Raw genomic sequence first — 16830 nt, 5'->3', positions numbered from 1 at the left:
AACATGAAAGGAATCATTGCTAAATGTTATGAAGAAACAAGAGAAGTCACAGGAATACTGGTTATGCTGTTTGCAAGACCAATTTAGGAGTGAAACTGCTCTCTCGTTAAGCTGGGCTCTCGGTCTCTGAGTCGCATGCAGCGAAGCTGTTGAAGAGATTTTTCCCCCTCAGCCTTGCCTGTGTCAGTTAAAGCTTGCACAGTGGATTTAAACAGCAATGAGGAACCGCCTCGCTCCCATTGGCTGCTTGTGGGTAGGGAGGCGGGGTGATGCTGTCGATCAGCCTCCGATTCTGCAGTCTGAGTGGTCAGAGAAGATTGCAAATGACTCATTCATGCCATATAAATGCTGTGCCTTGCACTAAACCCTCTTATTGCTCGCAGTGTTAGTGCAGGAGGAGGAAGAGAGGAGGCGTATTGTTGGTAGGGAACACACACAGGCACTCAGAAAAAGGCGAAGGTTCCGTGCAGAGCTCAGCTCCCCTCCCCTCCCGCCCAAGTACAGGACTGGACTCTTTTTGTGAGGGGGCAACTAACAAAAAGTGGCTTGTTCACTGAGGTGGGAGCCAACGGCGGTCGGTAATGATGGATTGTGCCGTCAATGCACAAAGCTTGATCACAATCTCTCTCCGCAAAATCCACAATTCGAGAACTCAGAGAGGAGGCATCAAGCTTCACAAGAACCTCCTGGTCTCCTATGTGCTCCGAAACGCCAGGCAAGTCTACATGAGCGAGAAGTACGCCGAGATCTACGGCATGCACCAGTACGAGGAGGTACACGACATGCTAGACATCTCGGGAGAGGTCCAAGGCAGTCACCCGCTCGAAGTGGTAGAAGAGATGGTAGAGGGAAACGGCGGCCAAGAGGAGAGCGAGTGCAGCCCGCTAGACCACCAGCCCGGCCACCTGGACACTCAACTCAGTAAGGACACAGAGCCTGAGCACCCTCTGTACAGACTCTCTTGTTCGGCTTCGTACCCCGGCACGAACTATGAGCCGTCGGGAGGTGGTGGCGTTGGTGGGACCCACTGTACCAAGACCACGGTGCTGGATCTGGACACTCACACGGTCACCACGGTAGACAACGGCTACCTTCAGGATTGCGCCTGTTGTTGCGCCAGCGGCGGCGGAACCGGCGGCAGGAAGCGCAAGTCGGACTCAGGCAATAGCTTTTACCCGAACGAAACCGAGGACTTTTCGCCGATTAAGCGGGTCAGGTTCGAAGACTACTCGGGCTCCGGCCAAACCCTGGACTGCACGGACCCTTCCAACATCTCCAATCTCATCTCCATCTTCGGCTCGGGCTTCTCCGGCTTGGTGAGCCGGGCGGACTCGGAGCAATTGCTTCAGACTGAAGTCAAACAGAACGGACAATTGTGTAGCAAACAGGCGCTCGCCAGTTTAGGTGCATGGACTAGAGCGATCGTAGCTTTCTGAGAGCCACTCGCTTTCTCAGTGTGTGCGTGTTTGTGCTGTTTATTATTGTTGTAACAAGGAACAAATCTGGACCTCATTTACAACGGGAGGAAAATGTGTTATTTTGTTTTGGAGGAACAAAATTGAGTCATAGCAACTTAAAACAGTCAGTCGTTTACAATTTAAGACTTGGAGGTCAGCTGCGCAACGACCCCTCCCCCGGAAATTGAATGATTGACTTTACTTAAGTCTTTAGGATTGGGGAGGTAGAGTGACATATTTCTGGTGGGGTAAAACGAAAAAGCTACAAATTTGAGTGCACTTTTTTTCCCAAACCTGTGCTGAATTGGTGTTGCTTTAAGAGGAGCGCTGTCCCTTTAAATGGTGTCAGACTCCCTGACGCCAGGGATAGCCGCCGTTGGGTTGAATGGGGGCGGGGGGAACTGGTAGTGTCACGTGATTCAGCCTTGCGCTTTTAAAGGAGAAATGCATCGATGCTCAACAATGCGGAATTAAATTGATCTTGTGGCGCAACTTTTCCTAAATCATTTATTTTTTAAAGTCTGAAGACTAATAAACGTTTCATAAATTTTCTAAATTTCTCAGTTTAGACAACAAAACATTTCAAAATGGCAGTAACTTTTACTCCTTTTTGGAGAGGTGGGACCCATTGACTTGCTATTGTTTTAAACGCTGGTTTTCCTGCATTGGGAGCACTTTTTAAGCAACGTAACTAATTTTTTTTCCATTCCGCGTCTTTTAACGATTGCAAACGTTCAGTCAATTCTAATTTGGAATGAGATTTGCCTTCAGTTAAAAGTTTAACGCGCGCAATATGGATCACGAACAATTTATCAGACATGAATTACAATTCGTCCAAACTATCCTTGAAGTGCGTAAGTGGAAGGCTAATGTAGATTTTCCTATGCATTTACTATGAATTTTAAACGCAGAGCACCGAAACAGTGCAGTAATTTTTGTTTTAGAATGGATATCATTCACATCGTAAAGGAAGAGCGAGGCATCGGAACGGCGAGTTAACTTTGATCACAATAGTATTTAACAATGAATTGTTTCCTATACATTTCCACTCCAAATTAAACTTTCATCCCGTTCTTAGTCGGGTGCAGTAATCATTGAAACAGCGAGAAGTGATTAACGTGGATTTAAAATGCTACTTCGGTCTTGATTTCAAACGAGCATTAGTTCGGATCAGGGTTGCAATTTTTATTTTACGTCCTGTAAATAGACCCGTTTTTTCCCTTTGATTAACTGGTTCCAAAAGCTTTTCAACGTTTTGTTTTGTCGTCGAGCAGATGTTCAACACACCAAACCTTTAACATGACCGTGCAGTTAAACGGTGAGGCTGTTAACCGTAAGTGTTTCCATTTTGTGACTCGGTAAACTAAACGAAATGTTACCCGATTTTCTTGCCAAAATGTGTTTGGCGAAGCCTTTTGTTGTAAAAAGGTGTTGAGGATCAAGGTTTTTAATAAAACGTTTATAGCGTGTAACTGACCAGTTTTAATTTGAGGCTTCATCTGTCAACAGATCATCTCTTGTGTTTGTATCTGTATTTTTGTGCTTTTAATAAACAGTATATCATCACCTGTTTGAACGGTTGGTCCTTTTAGTGCAGAAATATTTTAAATCCTGAACTCCATTCAAACTTCTGTCAATTTCCTACCATTGATGTTTGCAAAATGCTGTGCATTTTCACTTGAATTCCTAGATTGGCTGTGATATTGGGGCTTAAAGGGTTAAGTTGGGAACATGTTTAAGTTCTGAAAATTTAGGGGAGGTTCTGACTGAGAACTTGGAAGTGAGATTTTGGATGACAATCTTGGTAGGATCAGGAAAATTTGGAATCTCTTTTGCAACCTGAAGCCTGGTTGCCTGGCTGGGTTGAAAGTGAGGTAAATTTTGATTAGTACAAATTCAAGAGCAGCTGGGTTGAGGTCTGGTTGATTGGACTGAGTGAGCCCTGTTTCATGTGTGTGCTGAAGGTGGGGTAGTTTGTCTTGTTTTCCCTTGCAGTTGCTCCTTTAACCATTTTGGCTGCCCGTGCAATAGGATTGTGGCCTTATACTGGAGAATAATGTTGATTCGTTTGTCTTACCAAATGGGAAAATTGAGGGAAATTTCTTGAAATTTTTTATCAAATACTTAATTTTGGCAAGGATGATTTGGTCCATTGTGGTCTTTCTCTCTCTCTCTCTCTCTCTTCCCCCTCCCCCCCCAATCCAACCCTAATGCATGGTGTTTTCTAATGTTGATGAGCTCCTCATCTCATGGTAAATGTCTACTTAAGTCTCTTACTCTTTCAACTCTGTTATTCTGTCACAAACTTGAATGGGAAATGTCATTGTTATAGCTGATCACAATTCAACCACTGGTGGGTCGCCAGCTGATGGGATGCAGCTATACTTTCAGGCTAACCTGACTGGTGCTGAGACCGGTTTCTTCTCCCTTGCTCTTAGGCCAAATGCAACATTACTGATGTCGGAAAATGCACCCTTTTTGCATTGCTCTAAATGTTATTACACCTGGTTAGGCTCTGATGCAAAATGGTGTAGGCTTGGTGACTGCACAAATCTGAAAATGCTGGACATACTGGAAATGGGCAGCATCTAGTCTGGAGTGTTAATGACTTTCTACCTAGTTTGGTGACATAGGCCCTAGCCTATGGCTCAGTACCACACTGGGTGCAGCCACCCACAAACATGGTTTCTTTTTGAATATCAACACCACCTCCACACTAAGGGATTTCTAAACCGAATAGGGTAAGCCTACTTCATAAATCTCCCCAACTTGTCCCTTGGCATTAGAATTAACTTTCTATTTGTTGGCTTTACTTCGAGTTGTAGCAGTCCCTATCCTGGGTGAAAATGCATGCTCCTGTTAGGTTGTGTGCTGTTAGATGATATTGTGAAATGTTTCTAAGCTTGACCAGTTGCCTTCTGAAACTTGCTTAAGGTTTTAGTGTGAATATTCAGAATGAGTCGAGGTAAATGCGAGGGTGGTGGGGTTAGGTGCTGTTCTTTGTGGAATTTGGAACAAGATCAAAATCTTTAGTTGTGCCATTCTGGGGGTAAAGTGGAAGGTACTTGTTTGCAAGAATGACAAAGCTTTCCTCAAAACTGGAGGCTGGGGACAGTTGTCCTAACAGAATATTAGAACAAGTTCTGGTGACTGTCTGCTTCTAGTTCCTATATTTAACTGTTATCCTTTCAAGAAGACTTGCTTTGGAAAGCAAAGAATGAACTTGGATGTAACTTGTTTTGTGGATGGTGCAAATGTCTTGCGTCCAATGTGCTGATATCTAGACATGGATGAATGTTTTCTGTAGAGGAAGGGTAGGTGGAGGGGCTCATCGTGTATTTTTGTGGGGTAGGGTATATTATGAATGTATTGAACAGATGGAATTCAATTGTTCCAATGGGAATAAGTTGAGTTAGATCTTGCATTTGTTGTGGTTTAGTGGCATCTACACTGAAGTCTACTGACTTCAAATTATTGTCACTTTTCAGCAGTTGTGTACTTTGACTGTATTCTGTGCTGAATAATGCTGCTCTTGAATGAGCTAACTTAATTTATGCCCTTCATTTTTCCCATCAGAGGAAATGGTTTCTCTTCAATATTGGCTTTTGATCATTTTAAAAGACTGATTAAAGAAGACATTAACTTTCCAAATGCAGTATGTTCTTGCAGTTTAACCCATTTAACTCCTGCACCATTCCAGTCAATCTCATCCGTAACCACGCAAGCAATTGCACCTTGGGGTGCGACAGTTTGGCTTTGGGTGTAGATGGGGCTTAACCAGAGTTTTGCCTTTCAGATGTAGATCTGAGCATTGTAATTGCCTGCTTGGGAGGTGGGGACTAGCTGGGACTCACTGATACAAACCCGGGACTAGTAAGCAGAACAGTAACTGATGTGCAGCTTGTGTTAATAAAGCTATCTTCTGAGGTTTAATGTTTTTCAGCAAAAACTTGGTTGAAGGAGGTGATAATAAGCATTAATAGCTGATATAACAGCAAGGAACAGGGTCTAAAACTGGTGAAATATTCTGTTTTCAATATTTCAAATGTATCTGAATTTAAATATATTGTGGAGCTGCTGTTCTGAGGAAGGCCAATAATTGGACCAATCATGCTCTGATTATTTTAAGATTCTAGCCACCAACTTCGGTACTGACTGGGGTGGAGAATGGAACTGACCTTCGTCTCGCTGAAATTCAGTCAAAATGAACGGCCTTTCTCAGTAGCTTATAAAGCAGTTCTGACTAGGCTTCTGAGCACCTGTGATCAATTCAAAACCTGAAATGTATTTAGCAATTTGATTTGATTCAATTTTTCAAATACCTGATTTTTTTTTCTTTTTCTGTGATAGTTTCTAATGCCATGATTGATTTTTGGCCTTTTTCAGCTGGTCATGAGCTCAGCCAAACTTCCACTGTCACAACTACTGTTGCCTTTTTTTTGTTTACCAATCGCATAATGACTGCTCTACTTTGGTTCCTGGTGTAGGAACACCATTTATCAACAGTGTCCTGGAGGACCCTGGTGGCGCGTGCAGCATGTGTGGCAGGAAAAACAATGTCAGTGTTTCTGGTTGAACCCTGCATCTGGTCTCTATTGTACTAATTTCATTTATTTTTCTGTCCAGATACCTTTACAGCCTCTGTATTGTCCTCTAGCCCCATAAGATCTCATTTACTAGCATCATGTACGTTCATAGGAACATAAGAAATAAGATGAGACCTGCAGACCTCTGACCCTGCTCTGTCAGTTAATTCATGAGTATCTTATCTTGGTGCAGTTTCATCTTCAGCTCCCTTAATAATGAGAAATCTATCAACAGTACTGCATCTGTAGCCTTCGTAATATTAGCCACATCAAGGGGTCTTCATGAGATAAGTTTCTCGAGCTTTAAAAATCCACTCAACTCAACTTGGGCAAGATGTAGGGATGCTTTCTATCAAGATCTTCAAGAATTTTGTTTTCATCAAGTCCTGAGAAAACAAATGTCATCCCTGGAAGCAATTTGCTGAACCTTCTATGGCAAGTGAAACCTTTCTTTGGGGGGGGGGGGGGTGTGGAAAGAAACATCAAAGTCATATAATATTCTTGGTGTGTTTTCTCCTGAATTGAAACCCTGATTTCACTTACTCCAGCATTAGTCCTGAATGCTAGTTGACTATCAGTGACCATACTTAAATTTTTGGAAAATTTTAATGTCTCATCTGCTCTTTGTTAACTCCCCCCATGAAACTCCTTTAAATTTTTGTTAAAGCTGAAGTACTCAGTTGTCATTTTATTAGATACACTTAATGCAAATATCTAATCATCCAATAGTGGCAGCATGCAGGCATGGTCAAGAGGTTCATTTGTTCAGACTAAACATCAGACTGGGTAAGAAATGTGATCTTAGTGACTTTGATCATAGATTGTAGGTGCTAGATTGGATGGTTTAGTCTAAACCTAACCCTATCTCAAACTGCTGATCTGGGATTTTCACAGCAGTTCCTGGAGTTTACAGAAAACTGCAAAAGAAACGAAATCCAGTGAGTGGCTGTTCTGTGGATGAAAATGCCTTGTTAATGAGGTCAGAGGAGACTGGTTCAAGCTGACAGAAGCAACAAACTCGAATAACCATGTGTCACAAGTGATGTGCAGAAGATCATCTCTAAACACACTGCACATTGAACCAAGAAGTGGATGGGCTACAGCAGAAGACCAGGGGCATGCACTCTGAGCAATAATAGGTACAGGAGGTAGCTAATAAAGTGGCCACTTAGTGTATAACAGCAGTAAGTTTTTTAAATCTGCAGGTGCTGGAAATTTGAAATAAAGCGAAACTTTGTAGAGCCGCCTTGTAGATACTGTCAGGCCTGCTGAGTGTTTATAACACTTTACAAATGCAAACTGGTGTCTACTTTGAGCTGTTGGTATTTAAGACCTTTTGGAACAGTAGCACCAGCATGGGCCCACACCACACTTCTCTGCATGATAGTTCATCCAGCAAGTGCCTACCCATTTCACTGTACTTGTCCCCTGTGGGTTGCTGCTCTATTTTCATCATTCAATGTTTTGTTTGTTGAACATTTTCAGTGATTGGAGAAAAATCTTGGTGTAATTAACACAGCATAGCAATTGTTAACACATCAATGTGTGGGCATTGTGAAATTGCTTTCCCAATGAGCTAAGCTGGGATAAGTGGTTGGGAAGCCAGTGATTCAAATTGATCAGTGGATTTGAGAACATGATTTCACTGGAGAGAGTGCAGAGGAGATTTCCTAGGAAGTTGCCTAGGTTGGAGGATTTTGATTGGGAGAGTTTGGGAAGGCTAGACTCATTGCTCCTCAAGCAAAGGAGGCTGAGTGACCTGATTAAGGTGTAGATAGAACCATTTTCCAATGGTGGCAATATCAAAAGGGGGTGTAGTTTAAGGAGAGGGAAGGAGTTTGAGGTGAAAGATTTTCTTGGTTAATGTCTGGAACTTGCTGACAGATGAGGTAGAATTGGTTAAATCTCAGCATTTAAGAGACATTCAGATGCCTAATTGAATAGGCTGAGTAAGGAAAAATGCAGATCCTATGTGGCTAAATTAGATCTGTATAGATGGGGAAAATATCAACATAGATGTGATGGGCCAAAGGGCTTGTTTATACTGTACACTGTTCTGACAAGGTCCAAGTGTAACTTAATGCATGGAGTAAGTCACTGAGGGGTAAAGCCCAGGTCTGTTCACCACACATTAAAAGCTGTGGAAAATGGTGCTAACAAATTGGGCCTATCTCTTTAACTCCCCTTTGTACTTACTGTAACAATTACATTGGCATTGGTAGTTTCATGGCATGCAAGTAAATACAAATTGGCTGGGTCTCAAAAGGAGATATTAGACCTGGTGTTCAAAAGGTGATCTTGTAGGTTTTGGAAGGGGTAGAGAATGGGGATGGATAGAATTTAGAGAGATGATCCCAGAAACCAGTGCATCATCAGCTGAAGAGGCAGTTGCTGAAAAAAAAATAATAGATAGCACAGAAATTAAGGCAAACATGGAGCTGAAGGTTATAGTACAAGGTTAGCGATGAGGAATGATGTGAGGTAGGTTTGAAAATCAGTAAGAGTGGATGCTCACTTGCTCCAACGTCACAAGCTCGTACAACTCCTGATGCTCCTTTGATTTGAGTCTCTGAGGTCGATGTGCGAGCAGCCTTCTGGAGGGTGCTTCCATGAGAAGCATCCGGCCCCAAACGGGTGCCTGGCCAAGGACTGTAGACCTCTGCTGGTCAACTGGCTGGAGAGTTCACTGAGATCTTTAACCTCACTCTGGCAGTCTGAGGTGCCCACCTTCAAGCGGGCTTCAATTATACCAGTGCCCAAGAATGTAGTAAGCTGCCCCACTGGCTATTGTCCAGTAGCACTTGCAGCTACAGAGATGAGATGTTTTGGTGATGAAACCTAAATTCCTGCCTGAGAAGTGACTTGGATCTGCTCCAGTTTGCCTACCGGAGCAACTGGTCCTCAGTAGATGCCACCTCATTAGCTCTTCACTCAACCCTGGAACATCTGCACTGCAAAGATGCATATATCAGGATGCTCTTTATTGACTACAGCTCGGCATTCAATACTAGTATCCCCTCAAAACTAATCAATAAGCTAGACCATATCCTCCATATCTTGTGCAGATGGATCCTCTGTTTCGTCACTTGCAGACCCCAGTCAATTCGGATTGGCATCTCCTCCAGGATCTCCGTCAGCACGGGAGCCACAAGGCTGTGTGCTTAGCCCCCTGCTCTATTCGCTTTACACTTATGACTGTGTGTGGCTCAGCACAGCTCCGATGCTGCATTCAAGTTTGCTGATGACACCACTGTAGCAGACCATATCAAAGGTGGTGATGAATCAGCATGTAGGAGGGAGACTGAAAATCTGGCTGAGTGGTGCCACAATGGCCTCTCACTCAAATGTCAGCAAGACCGAGGAGCTGATTATTGACTTCAGGAGGAGGAAACCAGAGGTCCATGAGCCAGTCCTCATTAGAGATGGAGACTATCAGCAACTTTAAATCCCTTTGTATTATTATCTCAGAGGACCTGTCCTGGGCCCAGCACTGAGTGCAATTGTGGAGAAAGCACAACAGTGCCTTCTCTTCCTTAGGAGTTTGTGATGATTGGCATGCTATCTAAAACCTTGACTAACTTCTATAGATGGGTAGTGAAGAGTATATTGACCGGTTGCTCAAAGCCTGATGTGGAAATGCCAATTCCCTGAAATGGAAAATCTTACCAAAAGTAGTGGATACAGCCCAGCCCATCACACGGAAAGCCCTCCCCTCTCCTGAGCACATCTACATGAAATGCTGTTGGAGGAAAATGGCATCCATCATCGGGGAACTCGACCACTCAGTCATACTCTCTTCCAGCTGCCATCGGGAAGAAGGTACAGGAGCCTCAAGACTCTCACCACCAGATTCAGGAAAGGTTGCTACCCCCACAACCATCAGGCCTGTGAACCAAAGTTAACTTCACTCACTACACTTGTTCCCACACCAATGGACTCACTTTCATCTCGTTCTCAATACTTATTATTTCTTTTTATATTTGCACAGTTTGTTTTTTTTGTGCACTGGTTGAATGCCAAGTTGGTGCAGTCTTCCATTGATTCTCTGCTTATTATTCTATGGATTTATTGAATATGCCTGCAAGAAAATGAATCTCAATTGTATATGGAGACATGTATGTACTTTAATAAATTGATTTAATTCAAAGTAAATCAAATTAAATTGATTTAAAGGAGCCAGAACAAGGATGATGAGTTCAAGTTTGAAACTATTAAGGAGCGAGTCACTAAGGCAAAGTTTACTAAAGCTAGACTGTTAAAGGTTTGTTTTGACTTTGTTCTGAATTTCACAAACTAATGGGACTTTCTGACATGTAAAATCATCAAAGCTGTAGTACAGGCTGGGGCCCTTCAGCCTATTACACTGGTGTTGATACTATCTCTGTGGAGTAATTTGTGCTTCAGTCACAGTTCAGTGTCCTCTGGTTTACTTTTCCCTTCCAAGTATCTAACCAATGCTGAGCGCGATGGAATATTAGTGAAATTAACAATGTTGTAAAGCAATGGATGAAGGGGGTAGCAAAGAGGGATGTTTCTTGAATTGCAAATATGCGGTGAGGCATCCCAAGAGTCAATGTTGAGTTGCGCTTAAGAACAAAATAGACGAAGCTAGATTTAAGAATCAAGAGCAGAATTTACTCTTGACAGATGATTGGTGTGTATGTTGCACATAGTGGTTAAATTACTGGACGAGCATCTAAAGGTAAGAATCATTTGAGTTTAAATCCTTCTGTAGCAGCTGAGGAATTTAAGTTCAAAATGGTCAAATGCATCTGGAACACTAAAGACTACTTTTCAGTAAGCATAAAACTACTTGTAAGAACTCAGCTGGTTCAATGCTGTCCTTTTGAGGCAGGAACCCTGGCATCTGTCTGTGACCTGAACCCCAACACGGTTGGAATCCTAACATCCTCCTTGGGTCAGGGGCAATTGGGGATGGGTAATAAATGCTGGTATTGCTAGTGGCATCCACACTTCATTTGATAGGGGGGAGAAAGGTCTGTGAAAATCTGCGTACCCCATATCTATTGTGGGCCGATGTTCACCGGGGCGAATGTGGAGCAACCTGTTTTAGAAAAGCAGTGAAGGAAACGTGCCTGACATAAGATTTGTAAATAGAACAGAAGTAGGTAAAGCCCTTAAAATGGCAAAATTGGAGAATTATGTCCATATTTTATTCAGATACACAGCATGGTAACATGCCTTTTCAGCTCAACGATTCCTTGCTGACAGTTTACACTAATGTTTCTAATCGACCGTAGGTCATGGGAATGTGGGAGGAAACTGGAGCACCAAGAGGAAATCTACACAGTCACAGGGAGAATGTACACAAACTCCGCACAGCAATGGGAAGTGAACCTAGACTGCTGATACTGTAATAGCGTTAGCGGCCGTGCTAGCACAGGCAGAGGCAGTAATCTCAAGGGGTTGCCTGAGAGATGTGGGAAGATGAAAGGAAGGATGTGCCAAGATAAGGAGAAGAGCTGGAAGTGGAAAGTGGCTCATGTGGAGCATAAATACCAACTGGGCTTTCTCAATGCTGTAAAATTTTACATATTGGAATGTGGAACATTACTGTACAAGCCCATGGAAGCAGAGGCCATACATTTTTAAGGGAACTATATCATTAAAAAAAATTGATGTAATCTGGACAGTAGCATTAGACTATGTGAAGCTGAATTATTTGAACTATAATGCATTGCCTTAAAAGTATTCAGCCCCCAACCCTTTCTCCACATCAATGTGCATTACAACTAAAGATTTTGATCAGTTTAACTGAGAATTTTACTTTTGAATCACATGCTCATTTTTTTCATAGTAAAGCCCCAAAAAACAAAATTGTAAAGCACAAAAAAAGACTAAAACTTCAAACTGAAATTTCAGCGGTTCAAAAGTATTCCTCCTCTCTCTCCCCCCCCCCCCCCCGGCCTTTGCTCAGCAGTTGAACCACCTCTCACAGCTATTACAGCCAGTAGACTTTTTGGATACGTCTCTATTAGCTTTGCATAATATGATGGAGCAAGATTTGCCTGTCGTCCTTTCAAAATTGCTCAGGCTGTGTTGGGGAGCAGCAGTGATCAGCAATCCTGAGGTCTTGCCAGAGTTGATTGCTTGGGTTAAGGTCAGGACTCTGACTGGGCCGCTCAAGGACATTAATTTTCTTCATTTGAAGCCACTCTGACAGTGTGCTTTGGATTGTTGTCCTGCTGGAAGATGAACTTCCTTCCCAGTTTAAGCTTTTTGGCAGAGGCTAGTAGGCTTTTAATCCAGGATCTTGCTGTATTTACCAGCATTCATCTTCCCATCAATCCTGACCAGATTTCCAGTCCCTGCTACTGAAAAGCATCCCGATAGCGTAATGCTACCTCCACCGTACTTTACAGTAGAGATGGTATTACCTGGCTGATGTGTAGTATTAGATTTACACCACATGTACAGTACTGTGCAAAAATGTCAGGCATGTGTATGCCTAAGACTCTTGTACAATATTGTATTTGTCAACGTGGAGCAGAACAGAGTTTGTATATCTGGTGGGAGCAAAGGATGCTGGGAAACGAGTGGCGTGTGGGGCAAGAGGCAGAGAAAGACTGCCAGCGTGGGGATTTGCGTGGGTGCAGCCACTGGTCCCTGAGACACCAGGCAAGTAAATAATTGGTTTATTGATCCTTACAGAATGTCTCTCTGGTGCTCTCCACTCCCTCCCCTCTCCCTTCTCCTTTTCCCAACCATTACTCCGATCTCCCTGTCCCCTTCCCATGCTGTCCACAAAAGTGACTCGTATCAGAAATGGACTTATTATCACACGCATGTCATGAAATTTGTCTTTAGTAGCAGTACAATGCAATATATAAAATTACTACAGTGTGCAAAAGTCTTGGGCACTCAAGTTATATATATCTCTCTCTCTCTAAGACTTTTGCATAGTACTGTACTGCTTTAAGAAAAATCCTTGCCTGTAAAGACTTTGCAAAGTGTCACTTAGAAGATACTGTGGTCAAATGAGACTAAAGTGGAACTTTTTGGCCTCAACACTAAGTGGTACATGTGGTGTAAATCTAATACTACGCATCAGCCAGGTCACACCATCTCTACTGTAAAGTACGGTGGAGGTAGCATCACGCAATGGGGATGCTTTTCAGCAGCAGGGACTGGAAATCTGGTCCGGATTGATGGGAAGATGAATGCTGCTAAATACAGAGATCCTGGATAAAAACCTGCAGGACTCTGCCAGAAAGCTTAAACTGGGGAGGACAATAAGGCAAAGCACACTGCCAGAGCAAACATGGAGTAGTTTCAAATGAAGAAAATTGATGTCCTTTAGAGACCCAGTCAGAGTTCTGACCTTAACCTGATTGAACAACTCTGGCAGGACCTCAAGATTGCAGTCCCCTGCTGCTCCCCAACTAACCTGGCACAGCTTGAGCAAGTTTGCAAGGAGGAATGGGCAAATCTTACTCCATTTTGTGCAACACTAGTAAGACTTATCCAAAAAGCTACTGACAGTAATAACTCCGAGAGGTGGCGCAACCAAGTACTGAACAAAGGGGGACGAATACTTTTGAACTGCTGACATTAGTTTTTGATTTTTTTAGATTTTCATACTTTACAATTTCCCTGATTTTTGGATTGTACGGTGGGGAAAAATAAGCATATGCGAGGGCACAGTTTTAAGGTGCTTGGAAGTAGGTAGAGAGGAGATATCAGGGATGTTTTTTACGCAGAGAGTGGTGAGTGCATGGAATGGGCTGCCAGCGATGGTGGTGGAAGCGGATACGATAGGGTCTTTTAAGAGACTCCTGGACGGGTATATGGATCTCAGAAAAATAGAGGGCTGTGGGTAACCCTAGGTAATTTCTCAGGTAAGGACATGTTCGGCACACCTTTGTGGGCCAAAGGGCCTGTATTGTGCTGTAGGTTTTCTATGATTCACAGATAAAACTTCAGTTAAATTGATCAAAATGCCTGGTTGTGATACTCATTTACATGAACAAAGGGCTGGGGACTGAATACTTTTTCAAGGCACTGGATTGGAGATATCTGACAATACTATTTTAATGAGCTCCCCCCACCCCTCTTCTAAGCACCAGCAGGTATCGGCCAAGCACCATCAAATGCTCCACGTAAATTAACCCTTTCATTCCTGGCATTATTCTTGTAAACCTCTTCTGACCAGTTCCAATACCATCAAAATTAATATCACTGGCATGTGTCGTGAAATTTGCTAACTTAACGGCAGCAGTTCAATGAAATGCATGATAAATATAGAGGAAAAATAACTTGAATTACATTATGTGTGTGTGTGTATGTCTATTACATAGTTAAGCTAAAATAGGTAATGCAGAAATAAATAAGTGGTGAGGTAGTGTTCATGGATTCAATGTTGATTTAGGAATCAGATGGCAGAGGGGAAGAAGCTGTTCCTGAATCGCTGAGTGTGTGCCTTCAGGCTTCTGTACCTCCTTCCCGATGGTAACAAGGTGAAGAGGGTCTGTCCTGGGTGGTGGGGATCCTTAATGGTGGATGCTGCCTTCCTAAGGCGCCGCTCCTGGAGGATGTCTGGTACTCAGAGGCTGGTACCCATGATGGAGCTGATCAGTAATGTATTTTCACACCAGGATAGGGTACGATTTGGAGGGGAATTTAAAGGTGATATTGTTCCCGTGATTTGATGGCATTTCATCTTTGTGTGTGGATCAAAGCAACACCCACAACACGCTGGAGGAACTCAGCAGGTCGGGCAGCATCCGTGGAAACGATCAGCCAACATTTCGGGCCAGAACCCTTCGTCGGGACCCGAAACATTGACTGATTATTTCCACGGATGCTGCCTGACCTGCTGAGCTCCTCCAGCATGTTGTGAGTGTTGCTGGGGTCAGTGCATCTGCAGAGTATTTTGTGTTTATGTGTGGATCAGACCCCAAGTCTGTAAAGTACTTATTTCTGTTTCTGGCAGTGTATGTTGCAACCACTATGTAGCAGTGTCGAGGAGGTGCGAGAATGTTTAAAGCACTATATGAGCAAGCTATCAAGCAAGCTGGTTCATCGCTGATTTTTGTTGGCTGTGTTTTTCAGGCAAGTAGGCACTGTGGGCATGGGATGTAAAGAATGTGTGGCAACACTTGTGGGCTACCTCCAGCATATCCTTGTGTATGTCGGTTGTTAATACAAAGAACTATGTTTCAATGTACATGTGATAACTAAATCTGTATCTGAAGAGGAGAGTATTCCTTGATAGTGCTGACTAAAGACCTAATGGAAAGGCTTTGGAAGGTCAGTAGATGAATCGTCTCAGAGCTCTTGACCTCTGACCTGCTTTTCTAGCCACAATATTTATATGGCCCATTCATTAAATTTTCTGGTTATTCCTGACACCACTCTTTACAAGATGATGTATGATTTGGTTGTGGTTATGCTGGTTGGAAAGGTTGTGTGGGGTAGTTCGAGATGACCATTATCCAGCACGTGTGGTGAATGACATTTATCACTTACCAGCCTTTAACAGCCGTCTAGCTCATGCTTCATGTGATGTTTCTGATCTGCAAACGGAGTAGGATATTGCAGAATGCTCGCTGAGCATTCCCTTTTTATCCTCAGATGACGCATTTGAGGTTGGCTTTTGGAGTTCCTGTAGTGATGTTCTAGGGTTGAGGTGAATGACAAGTGACAGCAACAGTTTCTTTAGCATGTGGTATGACACTAGCTGGTGTCGAGTTTCCACCCTCATTTCTACAGTTTTACTAGGGCTTCTTGGTGCCATATGCAATTAAATGCTGCCTTGACAATAGCCAAAATTTATCTCGACTGGAAAAAGGGGTTTGATGAGAAAGAGAAACCATCTGTGAGCTAACAAAGGAGTTCATAAGATCACGTGAAATCAAAATGTAGAGCATATAAAGTAACAAACTCTGGTGGTAGACCAAATGATTAGGAACTTTTCAGGAATCAGTGCAAGAGTACAGCTTATTGGAATGAAGAAAATGAGTTTCAGAGAAAACTTGCACGTAATATCAAAATGAACAATAGAATTCCATGAATCCGTATAATGAAAGAAGGTAGTTAAGGTTAGTATGAGACTACTAGAGAATGACACTGGGAATTAATGTCAGGAAACAATACAATGGCCCGTATATTGTCAACATGGAGGACATTTTGCAAGTATCCCGCTGATAACAGATAATTAGGTTTCAAATAACACGAACAAACTTGTTTTAAAAAAAACCCAATCATGAGGGCCACAGAGCAAGCCACAAGGGTTTTAAATGGATTGTCTACAGAGAGAATGGACCCATTAGTTCTTCAAAAATCTCTGAATTCTGGTATAGGATCAGTGTATAGAAGAATGGCAGCTGTGAGCCTGCTGTTCAAGAGGGTCGAAACTGTAGGTCAGTTAGTTTAATAGTTATTAGTGGCAACATGCTAAGGTCAATGATCAAAAAGCAAATAGCTGAGTATTTGGAAATCAAAAGCAACAAAAATAGTTATTGGCCGTATAGTCCGCCGCATGGATTCATAAAAGACAAATCATGTTTGACAAATTTGCTCACATCCTTTCGAAGCGAACCTGCAGATGCGTATTTGACAAGGTGTCACATGAAAGTCTGATGCACAAGCTGAAAGCTCATAGTATTGAAAGAAGTGTGTTAGCAGGTATTGAAAACTAGTTATCACGGAAAACAAAGTTTGAATAACTGGGTCTTTCATTCAGGTTGGAAGGATGGGACTAATGAAATAACTAGGGAATCAGTTGTTATCCTCATTTATTTACTATTTGTATTAATGACTTGGAG

General features: G+C 42.7%; 1 protein-coding gene across 1 annotated transcript; it reads left to right on the top strand.

Moving 5' to 3' along the window:
• The first annotated feature begins 373 nt into the window (after window positions 1-373).
• Window positions 374-3017, top strand: ier5l (immediate early response 5-like). Its single transcript, XM_063073136.1, has one exon. It carries the CDS (start codon window positions 582-584, stop codon window positions 1434-1436), a length of 855 nt encoding a protein of 284 aa, XP_062929206.1. The 5' UTR covers window positions 374-581; the 3' UTR covers window positions 1437-3017.
• Window positions 3018-16830: the final 13813 nt, after the last annotated feature.

Source organism: Mobula hypostoma, chromosome 21 (assembly GCF_963921235.1).
Source record: "Mobula hypostoma chromosome 21, sMobHyp1.1, whole genome shotgun sequence".
In the NCBI taxonomy this organism is placed as follows: Eukaryota; Metazoa; Chordata; class Chondrichthyes; order Myliobatiformes; family Myliobatidae; genus Mobula; species Mobula hypostoma.
Note: the sequence above shows the minus strand (reverse complement) of the source record. Positions and strands in the feature narration are given on the sequence as shown.

Coding starts and splice junctions, on each gene's coding strand:
- ier5l (XM_063073136.1), top strand. CDS start 582: ATGATGGATTGTGCCGTCAATGCACAAAGCTTGATCACAATCTCTCTC.